Source organism: Aristolochia californica, unplaced genomic scaffold (genome assembly GCF_029961685.1).
Source record: "Aristolochia californica isolate CCGP_79_NKW_82.1479 unplaced genomic scaffold, dmAriCali1.0.hap1 SCAF_11, whole genome shotgun sequence".
NCBI classification, from domain to species: Eukaryota; Viridiplantae; Streptophyta; class Magnoliopsida; order Piperales; family Aristolochiaceae; genus Aristolochia; species Aristolochia californica.
The window spans coordinates 27,037,623-27,057,121 of NW_027181782.1; the positions used below are offsets into that span (position 1 = coordinate 27,037,623).

Sequence of the window (19,499 nt, forward strand, 5' to 3'; positions counted from 1 at the left end):
CCCCTAACACCCTATTTCGAAGATTTCGAAGATGAACTTGTCCATAGTAATACCCATTTCGAAGATGAAGATCATGTAGATGTATGAGACGAGATGAAAATCAAATTTTCATTTTGTTGACTAACCCTGCCAGTTGTCCAATTCCGTTCGTCGAACCGCCGACCACCAAATGAGAAACACACCTCATGTGTGTGCTCTTACGAGCTGTACTTTTGTTTTTATCCTCTTTCAGTCAAATTTTCTGTCACGTTCTATCCTTCCGTTCCTTAGTTCCCCATCGCTGATTAGCTGTCTCTTTCGTTCACCATTGTCGCCATCCTCCTCTCTCCCACTCACCCTTTACTTTGCCCATTTTCCATTTCATTTCTCGAATCTGGATCGACTACTCTTTCATTACTTTTCATCGAACTCGAGCCTTCTAGCACCTTCCCGTTCTCTGTCCTTCTATCTCCCTTCTTGCCATCGTATTTGAGACGAAGAGAACAGAAGGCAGCCATAGGAGGTGGCGTGGACTGCTCTTTTTCCTCTCGGTAGTCTATTACTGCTAAAATTGACGAACAATATAGCTCCAGAAGGTAACGGTTTTGCTTCTCACAGTAAAGGCCTAGCATCTTTTTTCTTTCTTCTTCCCCTCTCCCCATTTTTTGCAACGTGGATTTTCTCGTGAATTAAGGTACACATTATATAGCTTAGATGAAATGCTGTAAATATTATTAAAAGCATGTAAAGATCAGGCTTTCCATGAACTTCAATCTTGGTTTTATTGGTTCTGCTCTCAGAAGCTATTGTGAATATTTCATGATTTTAGAGTGCTAATGGCTATCATTGGGTTTCATATCATGTTTTGGTTGTTGTCATAATGTAATTACAGTTTCTAGGGAACGGTGTTGTGACTTTGTTATGTTGCTCAGAGAACGCGTAGGTTTGAAAAATGAAAAAATGCTTAAGAAAAGGATAAATGAATTGAAGGTTGGTTAGCTTACTTTGGCAAGATATACGGGCTATCCTATCTGTTCAAAGGACAGAGAAGGCAATGTATAATCTTGTGATGGAAGATTTGCGGGAGAAAAAAATGTTAAAATGGATTTAGGAAGCGTAAAATGGGTATTTAAACTAGAACAAAGAGACTTGAAGAGTTATTTATTTTTGTTGTGTTTTTGATTGTGTGGCTTCTGCAGCTCTTGCCTAAATGCTCGTCTTCTCTCCTTTTCCTTTTCAATAAATTTTTCCTTGTTCATGAAATAAAAGGGAAATTCATGTTTTGCTTCTAGATATATGAGAGCTAACCAATGAACATCTTTCATTTAAAAGAAACAACTAAAGAAGTTTATTTCCTCCACTCTTTGGTTAGGAAAGGGCTTGGTCATGGAAAATTGGTGGCAAATAGCTTAACCAAGAAAAAGAAAACATCCTTGGAACATCCATATAGGAAGATAGTATATAAAAATTAGTCAGTTAAATTTTTCCCCTTAAATCTTCAAAAGACCTTATTTCTTTTCCTTTTCATGATGAAGTGCTCAATTGATCCGTAGTGTTGGCATATTCAATATAAATGTTTTATACATACATACATATATGTATGTATGTATATATATACATATATGTATGTATGTATGTATGTATAAAACATTTATATTGAATAAGCATTCTGACCTTGATCAACTATTCAGAATGTCTTGTATTTTCTTTTTCATGATGAAGTGCTCAATTGATCCTTAGTGTTGGGATATGTGTTTATATATCTATTTCTATATATATACATTATGTATATATATGTAAAGGGCTGATCCAATACGAAAAGTCATTTGATGCGAAACATACGAAACGACTATCTCAGCCGTCCGATCCATTTTGCATGCTTCGCATCAAATGACTTTTTGTATTGGATCAGCCATGTGTGTGTATATATATGACTTTTCGACGACTCTTTTCTTGGTAACCCTGGCTTAGTTGGGTTTGGTGGCATGATCCGGGACTCTCTTGGGAACCAGATCGTCTCTTTCTCTGGGCCCCTTGGTATTGCAGACTCCACAATGGCTGAACTCCAAAGCCTCCTCAATGGGCTTCGTGTTTTTCGTGATCATTGCTCCGGACCTGTCCTGATCGAGGGAGACTCTAAGGTGGTGATCAGTTGGTGTCAGCATGCCTCTACTCCTCCGTGGCATCACTGGGATGCTTTTTTTGAAGTTTTGGATATTGTAAATCTCTTGGAGTGTTTCTGGTCTCTCATTCCGAGATCAACAAATTCTGTGGTTGATGCTCTAGCCAAGCAAGGAGCCTCCTTGCAATATTTTGTTGTCAGGAGTTAGCTCCTTTTGTTTCTCTTAATAAAATTCTCATTTCATAAAAAAAAAAAAAGATATACACACACACACATAGATAGATAGATAGAAAGATTGAATAAACATTTTGACCTAGACCAACTATTCACAATACTCTGTATAAGTAGCCAGTTATTGGCTATAGTCACAAATATATTATATAAATAGATTAAAATGAAAAGAAGTAGGTAAACTTAAATGACAAATGTTGTCAGTAGAGTCGGATAAATGGGATTTCCTGTTGAGCATCATTGGACATGGAAGAGCCTGATCTTCATGTCAGTAAACTTGTTGGGAAGAAAATTATGTGAATCACCTCCACTACCAAATTGATTTCTTTCTTTATGAAATTTGAATCTTTTTGGTTCATCATGTTTGAACCATTGACATTCTGCTGTTACAATTTGCGGATGACACCATTCTATTTGGCATTGGCACTGTTGAAGAGGTGCAACGCATCAAATCCCTTCTTGGTCCTTTTGAGTTGACATCGGGTCGGGAAATCAGTTGGAGCAAAACATCTTTATTTGGGTTCAACATTTAGGAAAACACCCTTCATAGCATGGCTGATCATCTCGGATGTCAAATTGGAGCTCTCCCCACTTCTCATTTGGGGCTCCCTCTTTTCATCGGTAGACCACTCAAGCAACTTTGGAACCCAGTAATTGAAAAGTTGGAGCAGCGATTGGCTACATGGCAGGGTCGCTTCCTATCTTTTGTTGGGAGGCTTACTCTCCTTCGGGCTGCTATTGATGAAATTCCTATTTTCTTCCTGTCATTTTTCCGCTGTCCAGTGGAAATTTGCAATCAAATTGATCGGATTCGTAGAAGATTCCTTTGGCATGGTTCAAGTGACGGCTTCAAGTACCACCTAGTTAATTGGGTGGACGTCTGTCAACCCAAAGCTTTAGGGGGACTTGGTTTGTGCCTAACTAGAGATATGAATTTGGCTCGCCTCCTAAAGTGGTTCTGGCGCTTCAATGTCTACCCCAATGCAATTTGGAGACCTATGGTGGCTAGGAATCTCCGCTTTGAGGGAAGATGGTGGATTCGTGGTGGGGACCAGCGGCGCCTTTCACCTCTTTGGCGCTCTCTCTACTCGTTGATCACGTCCTTTCGTGCTGGGATCAACTTTTTTGCGGGCAATGGCAAAATTATTCGGTTTTGGACTGACCCCTAGTGCAACGGTTTGGAATTGAGCAGATCATACGCTCCTCTCCTCCCCATTTGTTTCTCCCAGAATGCCATGCCTGCTGATTGTTGGACCTCTCTGGGGTGCTGGAATTTCTTTTTCCGACGGGGCCTTTCGGATTCAGAGGCTATTATTGCCTCCCAGTTCTTATCAAACTTGCAAGAAATTGATATTCAACCTACTACTCCAGACAAACTAATTTGGGTGCCCGATAGCAATGGAAATTTCTCTGTCTCATCTACCTACTTGCTCATCACTAGCAGGCTCAAGCCCCGGCCTCCTCACATCAGCTCTATTGCCTGGAAGACTCTGGCCCCTCCAAAGATCCAATTCTTCTTATGGAAGGTTACTCACGACTGATATTCTTTGGTGAAGAGGTAATGCCACCTCTTGCAGGCTTTGCCCCCTATGCTCTCAAGTAGATGAAACCATCCAGCACCTACTACTTCATTGCCATTTCTCATGGCAAATCTGGACCCGGATCCTCCATCGAATTGGCATTACATTCTGTATGCCTTAGAAACTATCGGAAGTTGGTCTATTTCTCCAACACCTCTCCATGCCCAAGCTGGGTTGTATGATTGTGTCGGCTTGCCTTGGGTATATCCCCTGGCTGATTTGGCAGGAGAGGAATAGTAGGCGATTCAATTCCAAGCTCCTCTCAACTGAGGCAATCACAAAACTGATTGTGGGTCAGATCTTGGCATGGCTTCACACCAAGAATGATTTCAGCATGTTTAGTGGTTCCTTTCTGCGAACCAATTGGCGATGTATAGCGTAAATGTCTGGAAGCCGGCGGCCTCCAGCATGCATTCCATGGTCCCCTTCCTCCCCAAAGAGTTTTCAAACTAAATTTTTATCGTAGCGCTCGGGGTAGCCTAGGGCTTGCTGGATTTGAAGGGGTTATCAGGGATGCCTCGGGTAATATTCTTTTCTCCTATGCTGGATCGATGGGAATTTCAGATTCCACTGCTGCAGAGCTCCGAGCCTTATATCACCGTTTAGACACCTTTAGAGATCATCTTCATGGCCGCCTCACTGCTGAAGGAGATTCCAGCGTGATCATTCACTGGTGTTTTGCTGTTTCTACCCCTCCTTGGAGACACTGGCCTATTTATCATTGTGTGTTGGTCATTGTTGCCAACCTTCTTGTACTTGGTCACAAGTTCCCCGTTCCACCAATTCTTTGGCTGACGGGCTTGCTAAACATGGGACCTCCCTCCCTGCAATGGTTGTCACGGGAGGCCCCCTTAGTATGTAATTTTTCTCAGTGAATACATTATCACTTTTATAAAAAAAAATGTTTGGAAATGTCTCAGTCTCTAATAACAATTACTTCCATTAGTTTAATTAATGAGCTCAAATTTTGAACATTTTGGCAGCCTATGAGAAATACTTGTTCAAATTTCAGATCCAATCTCTAGATTTCCTATCAGATGGTTATCTATGCAAGAAATTTCTATCGAAATTGATTTGCGGTCAAAATATTACCTCTCACACATTAATAAATCCAAATAGAGTACATGAACTGATTAACTTTTTCTGAAAATGGTGCTGTGATTAAAACAAACAGGAGCAGATACAAGCTTGCCAGAAGTCCAGAAACAAAAGATTAACTAGACTAGATGCAAGGGGAAACAGTCACAATGTAGCATTGGTTGTCTAGGCCCTCCTTGGCAAGCTTGTCTGCATTACTGTTTGCTGAATGAGGGATGTGGGACCAAGTAAAATGAAGGCCCAATGATTTCTTGAATCTCATTGAAGCAGCCAATACTTCTATGGAGGGTCTGAGTCATGACTGCACTGTCACTACCAGTATCGTATCACTTTCAATTCCTAGAGGGCCAGAACGTTTGTCTTTGAAGATCTAAATGTCCATCAGAAAGGCTGAAACTTGCACCAATTGAGTCAAATTACAGCCAAAGGACAAAAATGGGAGATGAGGACATTACCATTGGGGGGCCTGAAACTTTTCCATTTCCTGTTTTCTCTAGAGCTTCAGTCAAATTTTAGATTGATGGAGCTAGTGGGGGGGACTGGGTTGAGTGACTGAAATTCAGATGGGGGAGAGTCCTACAAAATTCTTCCAATCTATTCTAATAACAGCACTCGTAAATCTTTGAAATTGTCAAGAAGGGAGAGCTAGGCAAGAATTGAGAGGGTCATCTTCTCAATAACAGCTCCAGTTGATGTCTGTTGTTGTTGAAAGTGTGAAGGTTTCTCTCTTTCCAGTTATTCTAAGAAGCTGCTGTGGGGCAGACTTTCCACATGATTTTCCCAAGTTAGGGAGAGATGAAGAGATTATGAGAGATTAGGTCAGGGAAAAATCTAGGCCAATAGGCCAACACTGAATCAGATAAAATTTTGTGAGAATACTGCTCCAAATTTTGACAACAAAGGGACACTGCAACAGAATATGGTCAATGGTTTCCTCTGGCATCACAACATTTACAAAAGTGTCGAATGTTTTCCATTCCTTGCCTAATGAAATTGTTTGGGTAAGAATTTTTCCTACCAAGAGAAAAATAGAATTTTTTTATTTTTGTTTTTATGAAAGTGCGTATATTGATAACAAGAGGGGAAATACAAACTTAGCTTTGGGGGCCTGACTCCACAACAAAGTGTTGGAGAGACACACCCGCCTTAGCCTGAGAGTCTGCTAAGTGATTAGCAGAGCGAGGAAAGTGGTTCCATATACAGAATTCTTTGGCAGTCAAGGAGCTTCCAAGCATTCGAAAATTTGTTTTTGATAATACGATTTAGTGATATTACCAAAGACGTAATAAATGACAATCGGCTCCTCCTTGCTCTTCAATGTGGTAGCAGAATATCTATCCTCCTTGACCTACTCAGCCAAGAAGATGGGATAGCTCCTCCCCACGACAGATTGCACAACCTTTGATATTCTGATCCTCCAGTTTGCGGATGACACTATTTGCTTCGGGGTTGGTACTATGGATCAGATCAGATTAGATCAGATCAGATAAAAAAACTGCATGCTGTTTTGGAATTATTTGAAGTGGCTTCCGGTCAGAACATAAACTAGGAAAAACTACTCATTTTGGCTACCACATTGATCCAGCTAGGCTTCGGGATATGGCGGACTACTTGGGATGCTCTGTGGGAAATATACCAACTACATATCTTGGGCTCCCACTTTTTGATTCTCAGCCTTTGGCGTCACTATGACTCCCCCTCATTGAGAAATTTGAAAAGAGGCTAGCCACTTGGAGGGGTAAGCTCCTATCTACAGCGGGGCGTCTCACTCTCCTCAAGTTTTGTCTGGTAGGGCTGCCAAACTATCTGTTATAATTCATGCACTGTCCGGCCTCCGTTTGCTCCAAAATTGATGCCATCCATCGGCAATTTCTCTGGAGAGGTTCAGAAGACACCTTCAAATACCATTTGGTTAGTTGAAAGGATATTTGCATGCCTCATAATTGGGGAGGATTGGGCATCCGACCTACAAGGGAAATGAAAAAAACTCTTATGTTCAAATGGATTTGGAATTTTAACAACAAGCATAGTAGTTTATGGAGGAATATGGTTAAATTCTACCTTTAGTTTTTGGGTGCCTGGTGGAGAGAGGGTGGCGTCGCTCGCCTCCTATCCCCGATATGGAAATCAATCTTCAAGCTCCTTCCAGTATTCAGAGATGCTACCTTGTTTCACACGGGCAATGGAAAGACCCTTCTCTTCTAGTCGGATGAATGATGTAGCCCCTGATCCCTCTCAGAGGACTTCCCGGGGCTGCATTGGGTGGTTAGAAACCTCTCTTGCTATGTGGTCGATTCATGGAGTGATCAGTCGTGGAGTCTCCAATTTCGTTGGGGACTAAATAATGAGGAATCGTTGACTTTTTGCTCTCTTCTTACCATACTCAACGGTACTATTATTTGGGAGCATTCAGTTGATAAGCTGATTTGGAAGCCTAATGGCCGATTCACTGTTACTTCTGCTTACTCTCATATCAGAAAGCAAGACTATAGTAATCATGAGCACAAGGCAAATCTGGCTTGGAAATTCTCAGCGCCAAGCAAAATCAAAATTTTCGTATGGTCGGCCATCAGAGAACATATTCTTACCTTGGACAACCTTCATAGAAGAGGCTTCACCACTCCTGATCTTTCTTGTCCCCTTTGTGGTGAGTGCGATGAGATAGTCCAGTATGTCCTCTTACACTGTGGATTTTCGTGGCAAGTTTGGATGAAGATTTTTTAGAAGATTGGGCTCCAAGTGGGGCTACATTAGGATCTCTTCGACACCTTTGAGATGGTTCGAGGGATTCACCTTCCTCGGTTGGGTAAGTTAATACTTTCGGCCTGTCTTGCTCATGTTCCATGGTGCATTTGGCTCGAGCAGAACAATCGGAGATTCAACTCCAAAGCTTGTACCCCAAACAACATGGCTTCTCATGCCATGGGCCTCATCTCAAATTGGCTTCATACAAGGAAGGAATTTGCTGCTCTATCGGGTGTTTCCCTTTGGGAAAATTGGAGTTTGATCGCCCATATGTCTGGCCCTGCAGAACTCCGAGTATGGTCATCTGGGATCCTCCCCCTTGCGACTGCATTAAGCTGAATTTGATGGTAGTGCTATTGGTTGTCCTGGGCCAACTTGAGCAGGCGGTGTGTTGAGAGGTCACAATGGTTACCCTATTCTTTCTTATGCTGGTCCGGTGGGCATTGCCGATTCTAATACTACTGAAGTTAGTGCTCTGCTGTTCGGCCTCCAAATTTGTAGCGATTGTCTCCATGGCAAGTTAATCATTGAAGGCGACTCGAAGACTGTTATTAGTTGGTGTTCCAAAGACAACTCCCCCCCTTGGCGCCATTGGTCCATCACGGATAGTATTGCTGATATTGTATCTTCTATTGATTGTAATTGGAATCTCATTCCTAGATCAACCAACTCTTTGGCTGATAAATTGGCAAAAACAATCTCTCATTGTTTGGGAAGGCTTCCCTCCTTTGTAAATTGCTCTTTTGAGCTTTTGTCTTAATAAAAATCATCATCATTTCAACAAAATACAAATAAATGACAACTGGCAGCTTTGCTTGCCTTGTATTTAAAAATTAATTTTTAAATTATCTATCATTAGTTTGTTTAAAAGAAAGTTAAATAAAAACACAGACCTTTTTTTAGAATAAAAAAGAAAAATTCATTGCAAGGAGAGAGTTTATAGTGGGATTGCATCCAGGACAGCCAAGAGAATAAAAGCTAAACATAAAAAACATAATTACGTATGAAAAACTTTGTATAAGAACAATGTGAATAGCCATTTCAAAAAAGAACAATGTGAATAATCAACTGGTATCTAGCTGGTAAGAGTGACTTGCAAAGTGATGGGAAAGAGAAACACCCATCTTCGCGAAACTTTATCAACTAACCTATTTTCAATCCTTACTATAAGCTTCCGGTGTAAAGAAAGGTCCATACAAATACTTAAGATTTCATCATGAAAATGTCAAAATGTGCCAAGGAGGTCTGATGATCACAGAGAAAGATCAAATGACAACTACATGATCACCTTCAACAATGAGAGGGAAATCAAAATCCTGCCTGATAGATCTTCAACCTATAAAGCAAAGCTCAGAGCTTGCTTCTATAAAGTCACATTCCCCAAAAGGAGCGAAACATACTCTGATGGCTATCCCAAACAGTCATGAATGATTCCACCACCTCTTGTTGGCCTTGGATTCCCTCGTGAACTGCCACCCAGATGCAGTTTTAACCACCCTTCTTAAGTTGTCTGCCAAGGTTGTAATCGGGTACCTCTAGAGTCAACAAAAGCAGCTACCTCATGCCTGAGTGACCTCAAAACAACGCCAGCTAATTGCTGCAGTGTCAACAAGTAGCTAACCCAAAATCGAGTATAATGTATCATGCATTCAATCACACCTCCTAAAGTATGATTCTTATTTTCAAAAGCGTGTTTCATTCCTCTCAAAGAGCCCAAATGAGACCAGATCCTCACCTCCGACAACCTCCACAAAAGAGGCTTCACCGTTTCTGATCATACTTGTCCTCTTTGTGGCGAATGTGACGAGATGTCCAACATGTTCTTCTACAATATGGGTTTTCTTGGCAAGTTTGGATGAAGATCTTTCAGAAGATTGGCCTCCAAATGGGGCTTCACCAGGACCTCTTCGGCACTTATTAGATGGTTATGGGGGCCTGCCTTCCTATATTGGCAAGTTAATTCTCTTGGCATGCCTTGCACATGTCCCATGGTGTTTATGACTTGAGCGACAACCAGAGATTTAATTCAAAAGCCAGTGCCTCGGATAATACGACTTCTTATGCTGTGGGCCTAATCTCCAGCTGGTTGCATACCAGAAAGGAATTTGCCTCTCTATCGGGTGCTTCCCTTTGGGAAAATTGGAGTTTGATCGCTTAGATAACGGGCCTTCGCAGGATTCCGGTTATGATTACTTGGGATCCTCCCCCAAGCGACTACATCAAACTCAATTTTGATGGCAGTGCTTTAGGCTGTCCTTGGCCGGCAGGTGCAGGTGGTGTTTTTAGAGATAGCAGTGGAGTTTCTATTCTCTCCTATGCTAGGTCGGTGGGCATCGCCGATTCAAACACAACTGAAGTGAGTGTTCTTCTTTTTGGCCTTCAAATCTTCTAGGACCATCTTCATGGTAAGCTATTTATTGAAGGAGACTCCAAAGTTGTCATCAACTGGTGCTCAAAAGAAAGCTCTCCCCCTTGGCACCATGGCCTATTACTAATTGCATTGCTGACATTATGTCCTCAATTCATTGTAATTGGAATCTCATTCCTACATCAGCCAATTCCTTGGATGATAAATTAGCTAAATTCGGAACCTCTCAGCAATCTCTCATTGTTTGGGAAGGCTTCCCCCCTATAATCTTGCTCGTTTGAGCTTTTGATTTAATAAAATTCAGCATCATTTAAAAAAAAAAAGACAGCCAATCACAATTGTTTTCCAGACCTTGATAAAAGACCTTGCAAACTCTTGCTCCAAGAGGTCCAAAAAAAAGTTGAGGATACAACTAATCGGTATCTGCAACAACTAATCGGTATCTCCTGATCTCAACGAGTCAACTAATCCATTGTGAGGATCTTTCCTTTCGAAGCACACCACATAAAATGCTTTACTTTAGAAGGTGAAGGGCACTTCCATACTTAAAAGGATGATGGATGACTTCGGACATCAGATGAGAGAGAATGAGCATAAAAGAGGAAATAGTGTAAAACCAAGAGACTTATAAAGGGGAACTATGTCATTACTGCTGAAATTGATATAAAAAATCATGAAGAGAGAAGTTGAATGTGTATCTAATCATTACGATGCTAAAGAAAGAGGAAGTTAAATAAAGCATCATTCAATATCTCAGTGAGTTGATTCTGTTCCTGTTGAGTCATCTTGGATTTTGGGTTGCCTGAGATAAAAACTAGTATTAGTTGAGCAACCTAAGAGAAAAAGAATGAGGGAGACATAAAGATTAGTAGAATGGAAGATGTTTGTAGGGAGAGAGGTTTTACCCTCTTTTTATTGTGACCAAGATCTGATATTTGCATATAAAACAAAAACATACATTTCAGTTGTAGTAGAATTTAATTTGGTTAACCAGCCTGGGTTGGTTTTAATAATATTGCTTCCGAATAAGAATTTTTTTATGCATATAGGATTATCACTTACTATTTACAACGAGAAGACAATAAGCAAATCGCACCAAAGTTCTAGTCAAGAATGTCAATAAGTTAGGTCTTAGGCTTACCTGAGACTGCACTTTGGCCTCCTGAAGCATTTTGAAATTTTGAACTTTGATCTTCTCCTTGCAATCTTCTGGATTTGGTTCAAATAGATTTGTAAAATGAATGCTACTTTTGCAGATTTTTTTGGATGTTTAAAATGACATATTCTCTCTCTTTCTCTCTCTCTCTCTCTCTCTCTTTAAAGGTGAATTCTCTTTAAAAGGTGAAGTTAAGCCTTTCCTAATTGATGATGTTGACAACGTGTTTTATAATGCTTGCATGTTTGTGTATGAATGGCCATAGTACCTGCCATTGAGTGAATGAGGATCTTTCACGAAACTTTCCATACTTTCATTTTTCAAAGTTTGGGTTTTCAAATATACACTTTCTCAACTGCCAATTGGCGGCACTTGCAAGATTCATGATAAGGCACTTCTTGTCCTTTGTGTTTGACAACTTTTTCACATCAACAAGCCAAGTTACCATTTTTTGATGGAAAATAAAAGAATAGTGTGGCTTTTATCTTGTTCTCTCTCTCTCTCTCTTAACCCTTTTATTGTGTTCATCCTTTGCTTCTTCATCTCTTTCATTCAAGCGTGATTTGGAATCTCAATTGTTTTTGCTATGAATTGGATAAAAGGAGAAAAGCAGAAAATGGGGACTTTAGGAGCGATGTTGAAGCATCCAGAGGACATTTATGCACTTGTGAAGTTGAAATTGGCAGTAAGAAATGCTGAGAAGCAAATCCGACCAGAACCGCATTGGGTTTTTTGCTATACTTTGCTTCATAAGGTGTCTCGAAGCTTTGCACTCATCATTCAGCAACTTCGTCCTCAGCTTCGTGATGCGGTAATTTATTCATCAGATCTCACCACGAAAATTGACATTTCAATATCTATTTCCACTTTAATGTGTTTTATATTTAATTCAATCATATAATTCATTGCTCTTCTTTTCCTCTTGTTAGGAAATTTAGTGTGTGAATTGGTTATGTCAATTTGAAATGAAAGCTTTACTTCTGCCGATTTTGTCTCTTAGAATTCTTTAGGATAGAATATCTTATACTTCAGGCACTTTTCTATTCAAGCCAGGTGTAAGTTGGTATTGTCGATTGGGTTGATTGCCTTCAGTTTTCTTTTTAATAATCATATTTGTAATAATAAATCTTCTTTTATATACTTGTGATCATATTGTAAAAAGAGCTGCGGGATGAATAGAGGAAAAAAGAAATACTTCTGAAAATATGGAGGAGAAAGAAAAACAAGAGGAAAAAAGAAAATGTTCATCAATAATTTCATGTAGATAGTTGGTATATCATGAAGATGTTTTCAATTATGTTATAGGATATTTTAATACTATTGATCAATGTGTTGTTACAACTACAGTGTAGATTGGCAGTGGTTATCACCTATTAGTATGTATATTTACATTTTGATTCTATCTCATAGAATAGATCTTTTTGATAATTCTCAATGACTATGTTCATGTTTGTAATATTCTGCTGTCGATCAGCTTGCACAGGATGGAAACAACTTGCAACACCTTGTTGTGATTTTTTTTTTTTTTGAAAAGATGGAAATTTTAGTGAGGAAAAAGAAGAAATAAAAGAAAGAAGGAAAAGCCATGGCCTACAAGCAAATAACCCAAAATGGGCAGAAACAAAAAAACTGAGGCTGATTACAATCCTAAGAAGGTTCATTTTCGAGGTTAATTATAATTTTGGGGTTGAAGATGGCCCATTCTGGCAAAACTATCAGCAGGATAATTTGCTGAATAGAGAACATGAGACCACCTTTATTTTTTGAAAAGCCAAAGAAGTTTCAACATGGGACCAACTTAATTGTCATAGTACCTGCGACATTCTCAATCTGGTGGAATTTCTGTAGAATTTCCAAGCAACCTGCCCATTACCTTAGGCCACGGAAATAACAGTTTTAGAATGACCTTCAACGATGATTAGATGGGAGAAGTGGCGCCTATATTAAGATTAGGCTGTCAAGAAGGGCAAAAACTTCCATAGAAGTGGAGTCTGAAATGCCTAGGGGGCTGTACTATAAAAGAAGGGAGAAATCCTCATGATCCTGGATCATGCCCCTCCAAGTGTGCTTCATTGACCAGAGATCTTGTAAGGGGTCCACTAAGATGATCTCTTAAGAGAAGAAGGCCTTGAAGGAGGGCAAAGAGCTCAGCTTCAGTGGAGTCAGCAATTCCCATTGGCCCTGAGAAAGTGATGAGCGAGTGGCTATCAGTGCCCTCTATGGCACCGCCGAATCCAGAAATGCCCTGGTTAGCTTGTGCGCTACCATCAAAATTCAATTTGAGAGTCCCAATGGGAGGAAGGGACCAGGCTTGGCTGGTGGGCAGGCGGCAATAGTGGGACATACAAGCAATAATTGCCCAGTTGAGGCTCAGGGAGGAGCCGATAGTGCTGAATTTGCTTCTGGTGTGCAGCTAGGCCGAAGCTTGTCCAACAATATTGCTGGCAACGACCTCGGGATAGCATGCCTTGAGATTGAAACGCCTGTTATTCCATTCTTTCTAGATGGTCCAATGAATGTCGTCAGCAACAGAGGAGAGAAGGAATTTACCCAAGGTGGGAAGTGAGGAGCTGGAGGCGATCTTGCAAGCGTTGAGGAGGTCTTTGGGTAGACAGAAGTGGAGCCCAATACGGTTGAAGATGTTGACCCAAATTGACCAGGCGAAGTGACAGTGAAGGAGGAGGTGATTGGTAGTTTCTTCAGCTGTGTTGCAGAAGGGACGAAGGATGGAGGGGGAAGTATTACCCTGCTTGTTAAGGTTGATAGCAACGAGAATTTTGTCTTTGATGGCGGGCCGCCAATCTCCGGATGAAGTTAATTTCATGAGGATCAGCAGAAGGGGACCAACCGTTGATGTGGTAGTAAGCTGATGATATAGAGAAGATACCATTTCTCTCATGGTGCCATAAGATTTTATCTTTAGCATTCGGCTGGATAGGAGTGCTTTGCAGAGTCTTAAGTGAGGAGGAGGCAAGTGTGGCTTCTGAGTCATGTATGGCTACGACAAAGATAAAGATTCCAATCTGTTGGAGGGGACCAAAAGTAGGCAACCTAGCATTAGGCTGAGATCTGACCGGGAGGAGGGGGCAAAAGATGTGCAAAGAGGCCCTGGATCACACCACCAATCAGTCCAAAATTTGAGACTTTTACCATTTCCGACTTAGAAGCGAATTCCCTTCTCAAAGAGGCCGAGGAGAGGGAAGAAAGTTCTCCAGAGGGGAGAGAGGTTTAGGCATCTACCCCCAGTAGTCCACCGGGTAGAACTCCATTTAAGATTGGTAGCAATCATCGGCCTCCAGAGAGCAGTAGGTGAAGTGTTGAATTTCCAAAGCCATTTCATAATGAAAGCTTTGTTCACACAGTGAGTGAGCCTGTTATGGACTCGATAGCCGAACGAGTCATCCAAAGGCGACGTAGGTGAGTTGGTGACTCAGAGGAGCATTCAAGTAACTTAGGATTTATAGGTTTAATTTAATTGAGTACATGGTAGCGTGTAAGCCAGCAATGGCAGTATTGTAAAAACTCTTATTCTAGTCCTTGGTGTGATTAGCCTTAAGAGGACTGACGGAAAGGAAGAAGGCAAGTCGAATTTCACCCAAATCAGGATCAGCGTTCTCATCTAAGGAACCTAGGATCGGCATTCTCCTTGATGAACCCAAGGTTCAGGTCTCCCTTTTAATGAGCCTGACTTCTTCTCCTCACGAATCCCTTTCTTCTAACCATTCTTGGTAAAGATAAGTCGCCTAGGGAAAACTGTCAGCACTGGTTCGGCTCCTATTCCCCTTGACGATCCTTCACTTCGTCGTGTGACGAGGTTTATGGTCAAGGACCGTAACATTTTGGTATCAGAGCAGGTAAATATGGGGGAGTCTTCAAACCCTGAGGATTTGATGGCAAGGGTCACGGAAATGGTTAACGCCAGACAGGAGGAGACTGAGGACCGACTAGCAACACTGCTAGATAGCCAACTCTCTCAAGTATATGAGATGATTTTCGGAAGAACACCAACCCCGAGAGAGGGGGAAAGGGCACCTTCGAATGCACAAGGTGCACACCATGCTGGATGCACAGAGCACACTGGATATGGGGGAAATTTCAGTCCAGGCAATGGGTTAGTTCCAAGGTACACTAAACTCAACTTTCCTGTCTTTGATGGGTCGGAGGACCCTTTAATTTGGCTGTATCGCTGTGAATTTTTTTTTTTTTTTTTTGAATCAAAGAACGGCTGCAATAGATAGAGTTGGGTTGGCCGCCTTCCACATGCTCGATGAAGCGCAGCTATGGGGCCATCAACTTGAATTGGATCATCCGGGTATAGATTGGGAGGACTTTAAGGAATTGTGCACCATCCGGCTTGGCTTGCCGACCCAAAACAACCCTTTGGGCGATTTAGTACTCTTAAGACATATGGGAAGTGTAGCACAGTACCAAAAACAATTTCAAGAAAAGTTAGCCTGAGCCAGCAAGATGGTCAGAGTTGATCAGCATGTCAGTTTATTCACGGTAGGATTAAATGAGGCCCTGCGGTTGGAAGTGGAACTTCTTGCACCATCGGATTTGGCAAGAGCAATGAATTTAGCTAGAGCATTGGAGGCCAAACAAAAATTTCAAACACGCAGACCAATGTGGCAAAGTGGGAAAACCAGCTCGAGAGTGTCCTCCACAACATCCCAATGGCGAAGTAGTGCTACTGCCCCGATTACTCTCACCCCTCAAAATTCCCCAACTACTTCAACATTCATCCAAAAATTAAACAGAGCAGAAATGGAAGCATGTAGAGAAAAAGGGTTATGCTACAATTGTGATGAACAATACACATTCGGGCATCAATGTAAGAAACTCTTTTGGTTAGAAATTGAAGATGAGGACCTGGAAGAACCAAAAATAGAACAGTTGGACACTGAAGGGTCTGCTGTTTCACTACAAGCCATCACAGGACTCTAGACCACCAAAACAATGCAGGTCTGTGCCTTAGTCGGCAATCAGCCACTTGTAGGTCTCGTGGACTCTGGCAGCACTCATAATTTTGTCAGCTTCACCTCAGCAAAGAATTTACAACTCCCAGTTCAATCTTAGCCAGTCGCTTCCATCTCAGTTGCCAATGGGGAAAATATTCCTAGTTACGAGGTCAGCAAGTCAGTCCTGTTTACTATTGCTGGTCACACATTTTCGGCAGAATTTTTTATCATTTCACTAGCTGGTTTTGATATGGTTTTGAGCATCAAGTGGCTTCAGACGTTAGGGCCGATATTGTGGGATTTTGCTGCGTTGACAATGAGTTTTGAATTGGCCAACGAACTGATTACACTACAGGGCCGTCACACTGAGGTTCCAGCCCATCTGCATGGACTGCAACAACAGCAGCACACGGAGAACAATTTGGATATCTTGCTGGAAGAGTTTATAGACCTCTTTCAGGAACCTATAAGTCTTCCGCCATTGAGACACTGTGACCATCGCATTCGTTTGAAGGCTGGCTCCAAGGTGGTGGTTGTGAGACCATATAGATACCACCTAAAAAAGGACGAAATTGAAAGGCAATGCACACTGATGTTAGAACAAGGCCTCATAAGACCAAGTACCTCCCCTTTCTCTTCTCCAGTTCTTGTGGTGAAGAAACATGACCACACTTGGAGGTTTTGTGTGGACTACCGGGAATTAAATGCCAAAACTGTTGAGGACAAGTTCCCTATACCAGTGGTGGATGACCTATTAGATGAATTGCATGGGGAATTTTTTTTCACAAAGTTAGACTTGCGCTCAGGCTATCATCAAGTCAGAATGTACCCTCCTGATATAGAGAAGACCGCCTTCCGTACTCATCATGGTCACTTTGAGTTCATTGTGATGCCCTTCGGTCTCTCCGTCAACATTTCAGGCCTTAATGAATGAGGTATTTCGTGACTATCTCAGAATTTTTTTTTTAGTTTTCTTTGATGATATCTTGATTTTCAGCAAGTCATGGACTCAACATTTAAAAGACCTGCGTCTGGTTTTCAATCTTCTTCGAACTCATCATCTATACTTAAAACGTTCAAAGTGCTCATTTGGTCGAACTCAGGTGGCCTATCTGTGTCACGTTATTACAGCAACTGGGGTCACTATGGATCCGGGAAAAATTGGAGCTATACTTCAGTGGCCACCGCCGAAAAACATTGCAGCCTTAAGGGGATTTTTGGGCTTAGCAGGATACTATCGAAAGTTCATCCACAATTATGCGCCCCTAGCAGCTCCCTTATCCAACCTGCTGCGCCGAAATGCCTTCCACTGGAATGACGCAACCGAGACCTCCTTCCAGACTCTCAAGCAAGCTCTAGCCTCTGCACTGGTACTCCAGTTACCGGATTTCGAAGATGTGTTTGTGATCGAATGTGATGCATCTTGAAGCGGTGCTTCAACAATCCCAGCATCCCATCGCCTATTTCAGCCGTCAGCTAGCGCTCCACCATCATTAGTTACCGGCCTATGAAAGAGAACTCATTGGCTTAGCAAAGGCCATCAGTCATTGGAGACCCTACTTGTGGGGCAGATTTTTTATCATCCGCACTGACCACTCTAGTTTGAAAATTTTGTTGAACCAACGTATATCAACTTCTCCCCAACAGCACTGGATTAGCAAGTTAATGGGGTTCGATTTTACAGTGGAACACATGCCGGGTCCGTTGAACAGAGCTGCTGATGTCCTCTCATGTCGTTCAGACGAAGTACTCCAAATTGCTGCCATTAGCCAGCCAACACCTCTTTTACTGGAGTCCATCCACAAAGAGAACCAGAACACACCCGAACTGCAGCAGCTCTCCCAACAAATTGCGGAAGGCAAGAGCAAGATGGCGTCCCAGTGGTTAATACATGACCACATTATTCTTTATAAACAGCGCATATATTTAGCTCATACTTCTCCCTTGGTGGTGGTTGCATTATCAGCTTATCATGATAGCACTCATGAAGGCCTCCATAAAACTTCACAACAGATCCGAGGGGATTTTTATTGGGCAGGTATGAGGTCCACAGTTGCAAAGTATGTTGCTGCGTGTCCAGTGTGTCAGCGCAACAAGGCCGACCATTTATCTCCAACTGGGGGTACTACAACCACTCGATCTTCCCACTCAGGTATGGTCGGACATCTCTATGGATTTTATTGAGGGCCTCCCTAAGGTAGCAGGGAAGTCTATTCTTTTTGTGGTGGTTGATCGCTTTTCAAAGTATGCACACTTCATTCCCTTGGCGCATCTTTATACAGCAGCAACAGTAGCCCAAGTGTTCTTTGAGAGCATTGTTTGTCTCCATGGCATCCGGGAATCAATCGTCAGCGATCGAGATGTGGTCTTTACAAGTAACTTTTGGAAAGACCTACTCAGATTATGTGGTACGAAACTGAAATATTCCTCTGCGTATCACCCTCAAACCGATGGCCAAACCGAGGTGGTGAACCGCACAATTGAGATGTATTTAAGGTGCTTTGCGGGGGACAGCCCTAAAAAGTGGGTTCAATGCATTATATGGGCGGAGTATTGCTACAACACATCATTCCACACGACTTTACAAGAAACACCCTTCAAAATACTATATGGCTGGGATCCCCCTCGCTTGCTTTCGTATGCTAAGGGGTCCACCAGAGTGGATGCAGTTGACCAAGCTCTTGTGAGTAGAGACCAATTGTTGGAATATGCTATCCAGCACCTTTGAAAAGCTCAAGCACGCATGAAGCAACATTATGATCAGGGTCACTGCGATGTTCAATACAATCCGGGGGAATTTGTATGGCTCCGTCTCCAGCCTTACCGTCAAAACTCAATTGCGGGAAATCGGCACAAGCTTTCTTCGAAGTATTTTGGACCCTTCAAAATTACCCAGCGGGTGGGCCCAGTCGCCTATCAGCTTCAGCTGCCTCCAGAGTCCAAGCTTCACGATGTTTTTCATGTATCTCTGCTCAAGCCCCTCAAAAGGATCAGTACCAAATTCAATTCCTTCTCTACCCCGATTGAAGACGGTAAAGTCTCTCTCACTCCCATCAAAGTTCTGAATGCTCGCCAGAATGAGGTTCAAAACGAAATACTTGTTCAGTGGTCACATACAGATGTGACAGAAGCAGCTTGGGAAGACCTACAAGTATTCCGGCACGTCTACCCTTCATTCGAGCTTGCGGACAAGCTCTTTTTCCCAAGGGGGAAGTGATGTTATGGACTCGTTAGCCGAACGAGTCATCCAAAGGCGACGCGG

General features: G+C 42.0%; 1 protein-coding gene across 2 annotated transcripts in view; it reads left to right on the forward strand.

Moving 5' to 3' along the window:
• Window positions 1-293: 293 nt before the first annotated feature.
• Window positions 294-19,499, forward strand: part of LOC137944698 (squalene synthase 8-like) — a 65,906-nt gene continuing 46,700 nt past the window's right edge. For both annotated transcript variants that reach the window (XR_011110839.1, XM_068790418.1), the window contains exons 1-2: window positions 294-575; window positions 11,882-12,090. Coding sequence is in view for 1 of the 2 variants with exons in the window: in XM_068790418.1 (XP_068646519.1) it covers window positions 11,896-12,090 (195 nt within the window). In the remaining variant the exon portion in view is untranslated. The remainder of the gene's footprint in view (window positions 576-11,881; window positions 12,091-19,499) is intronic.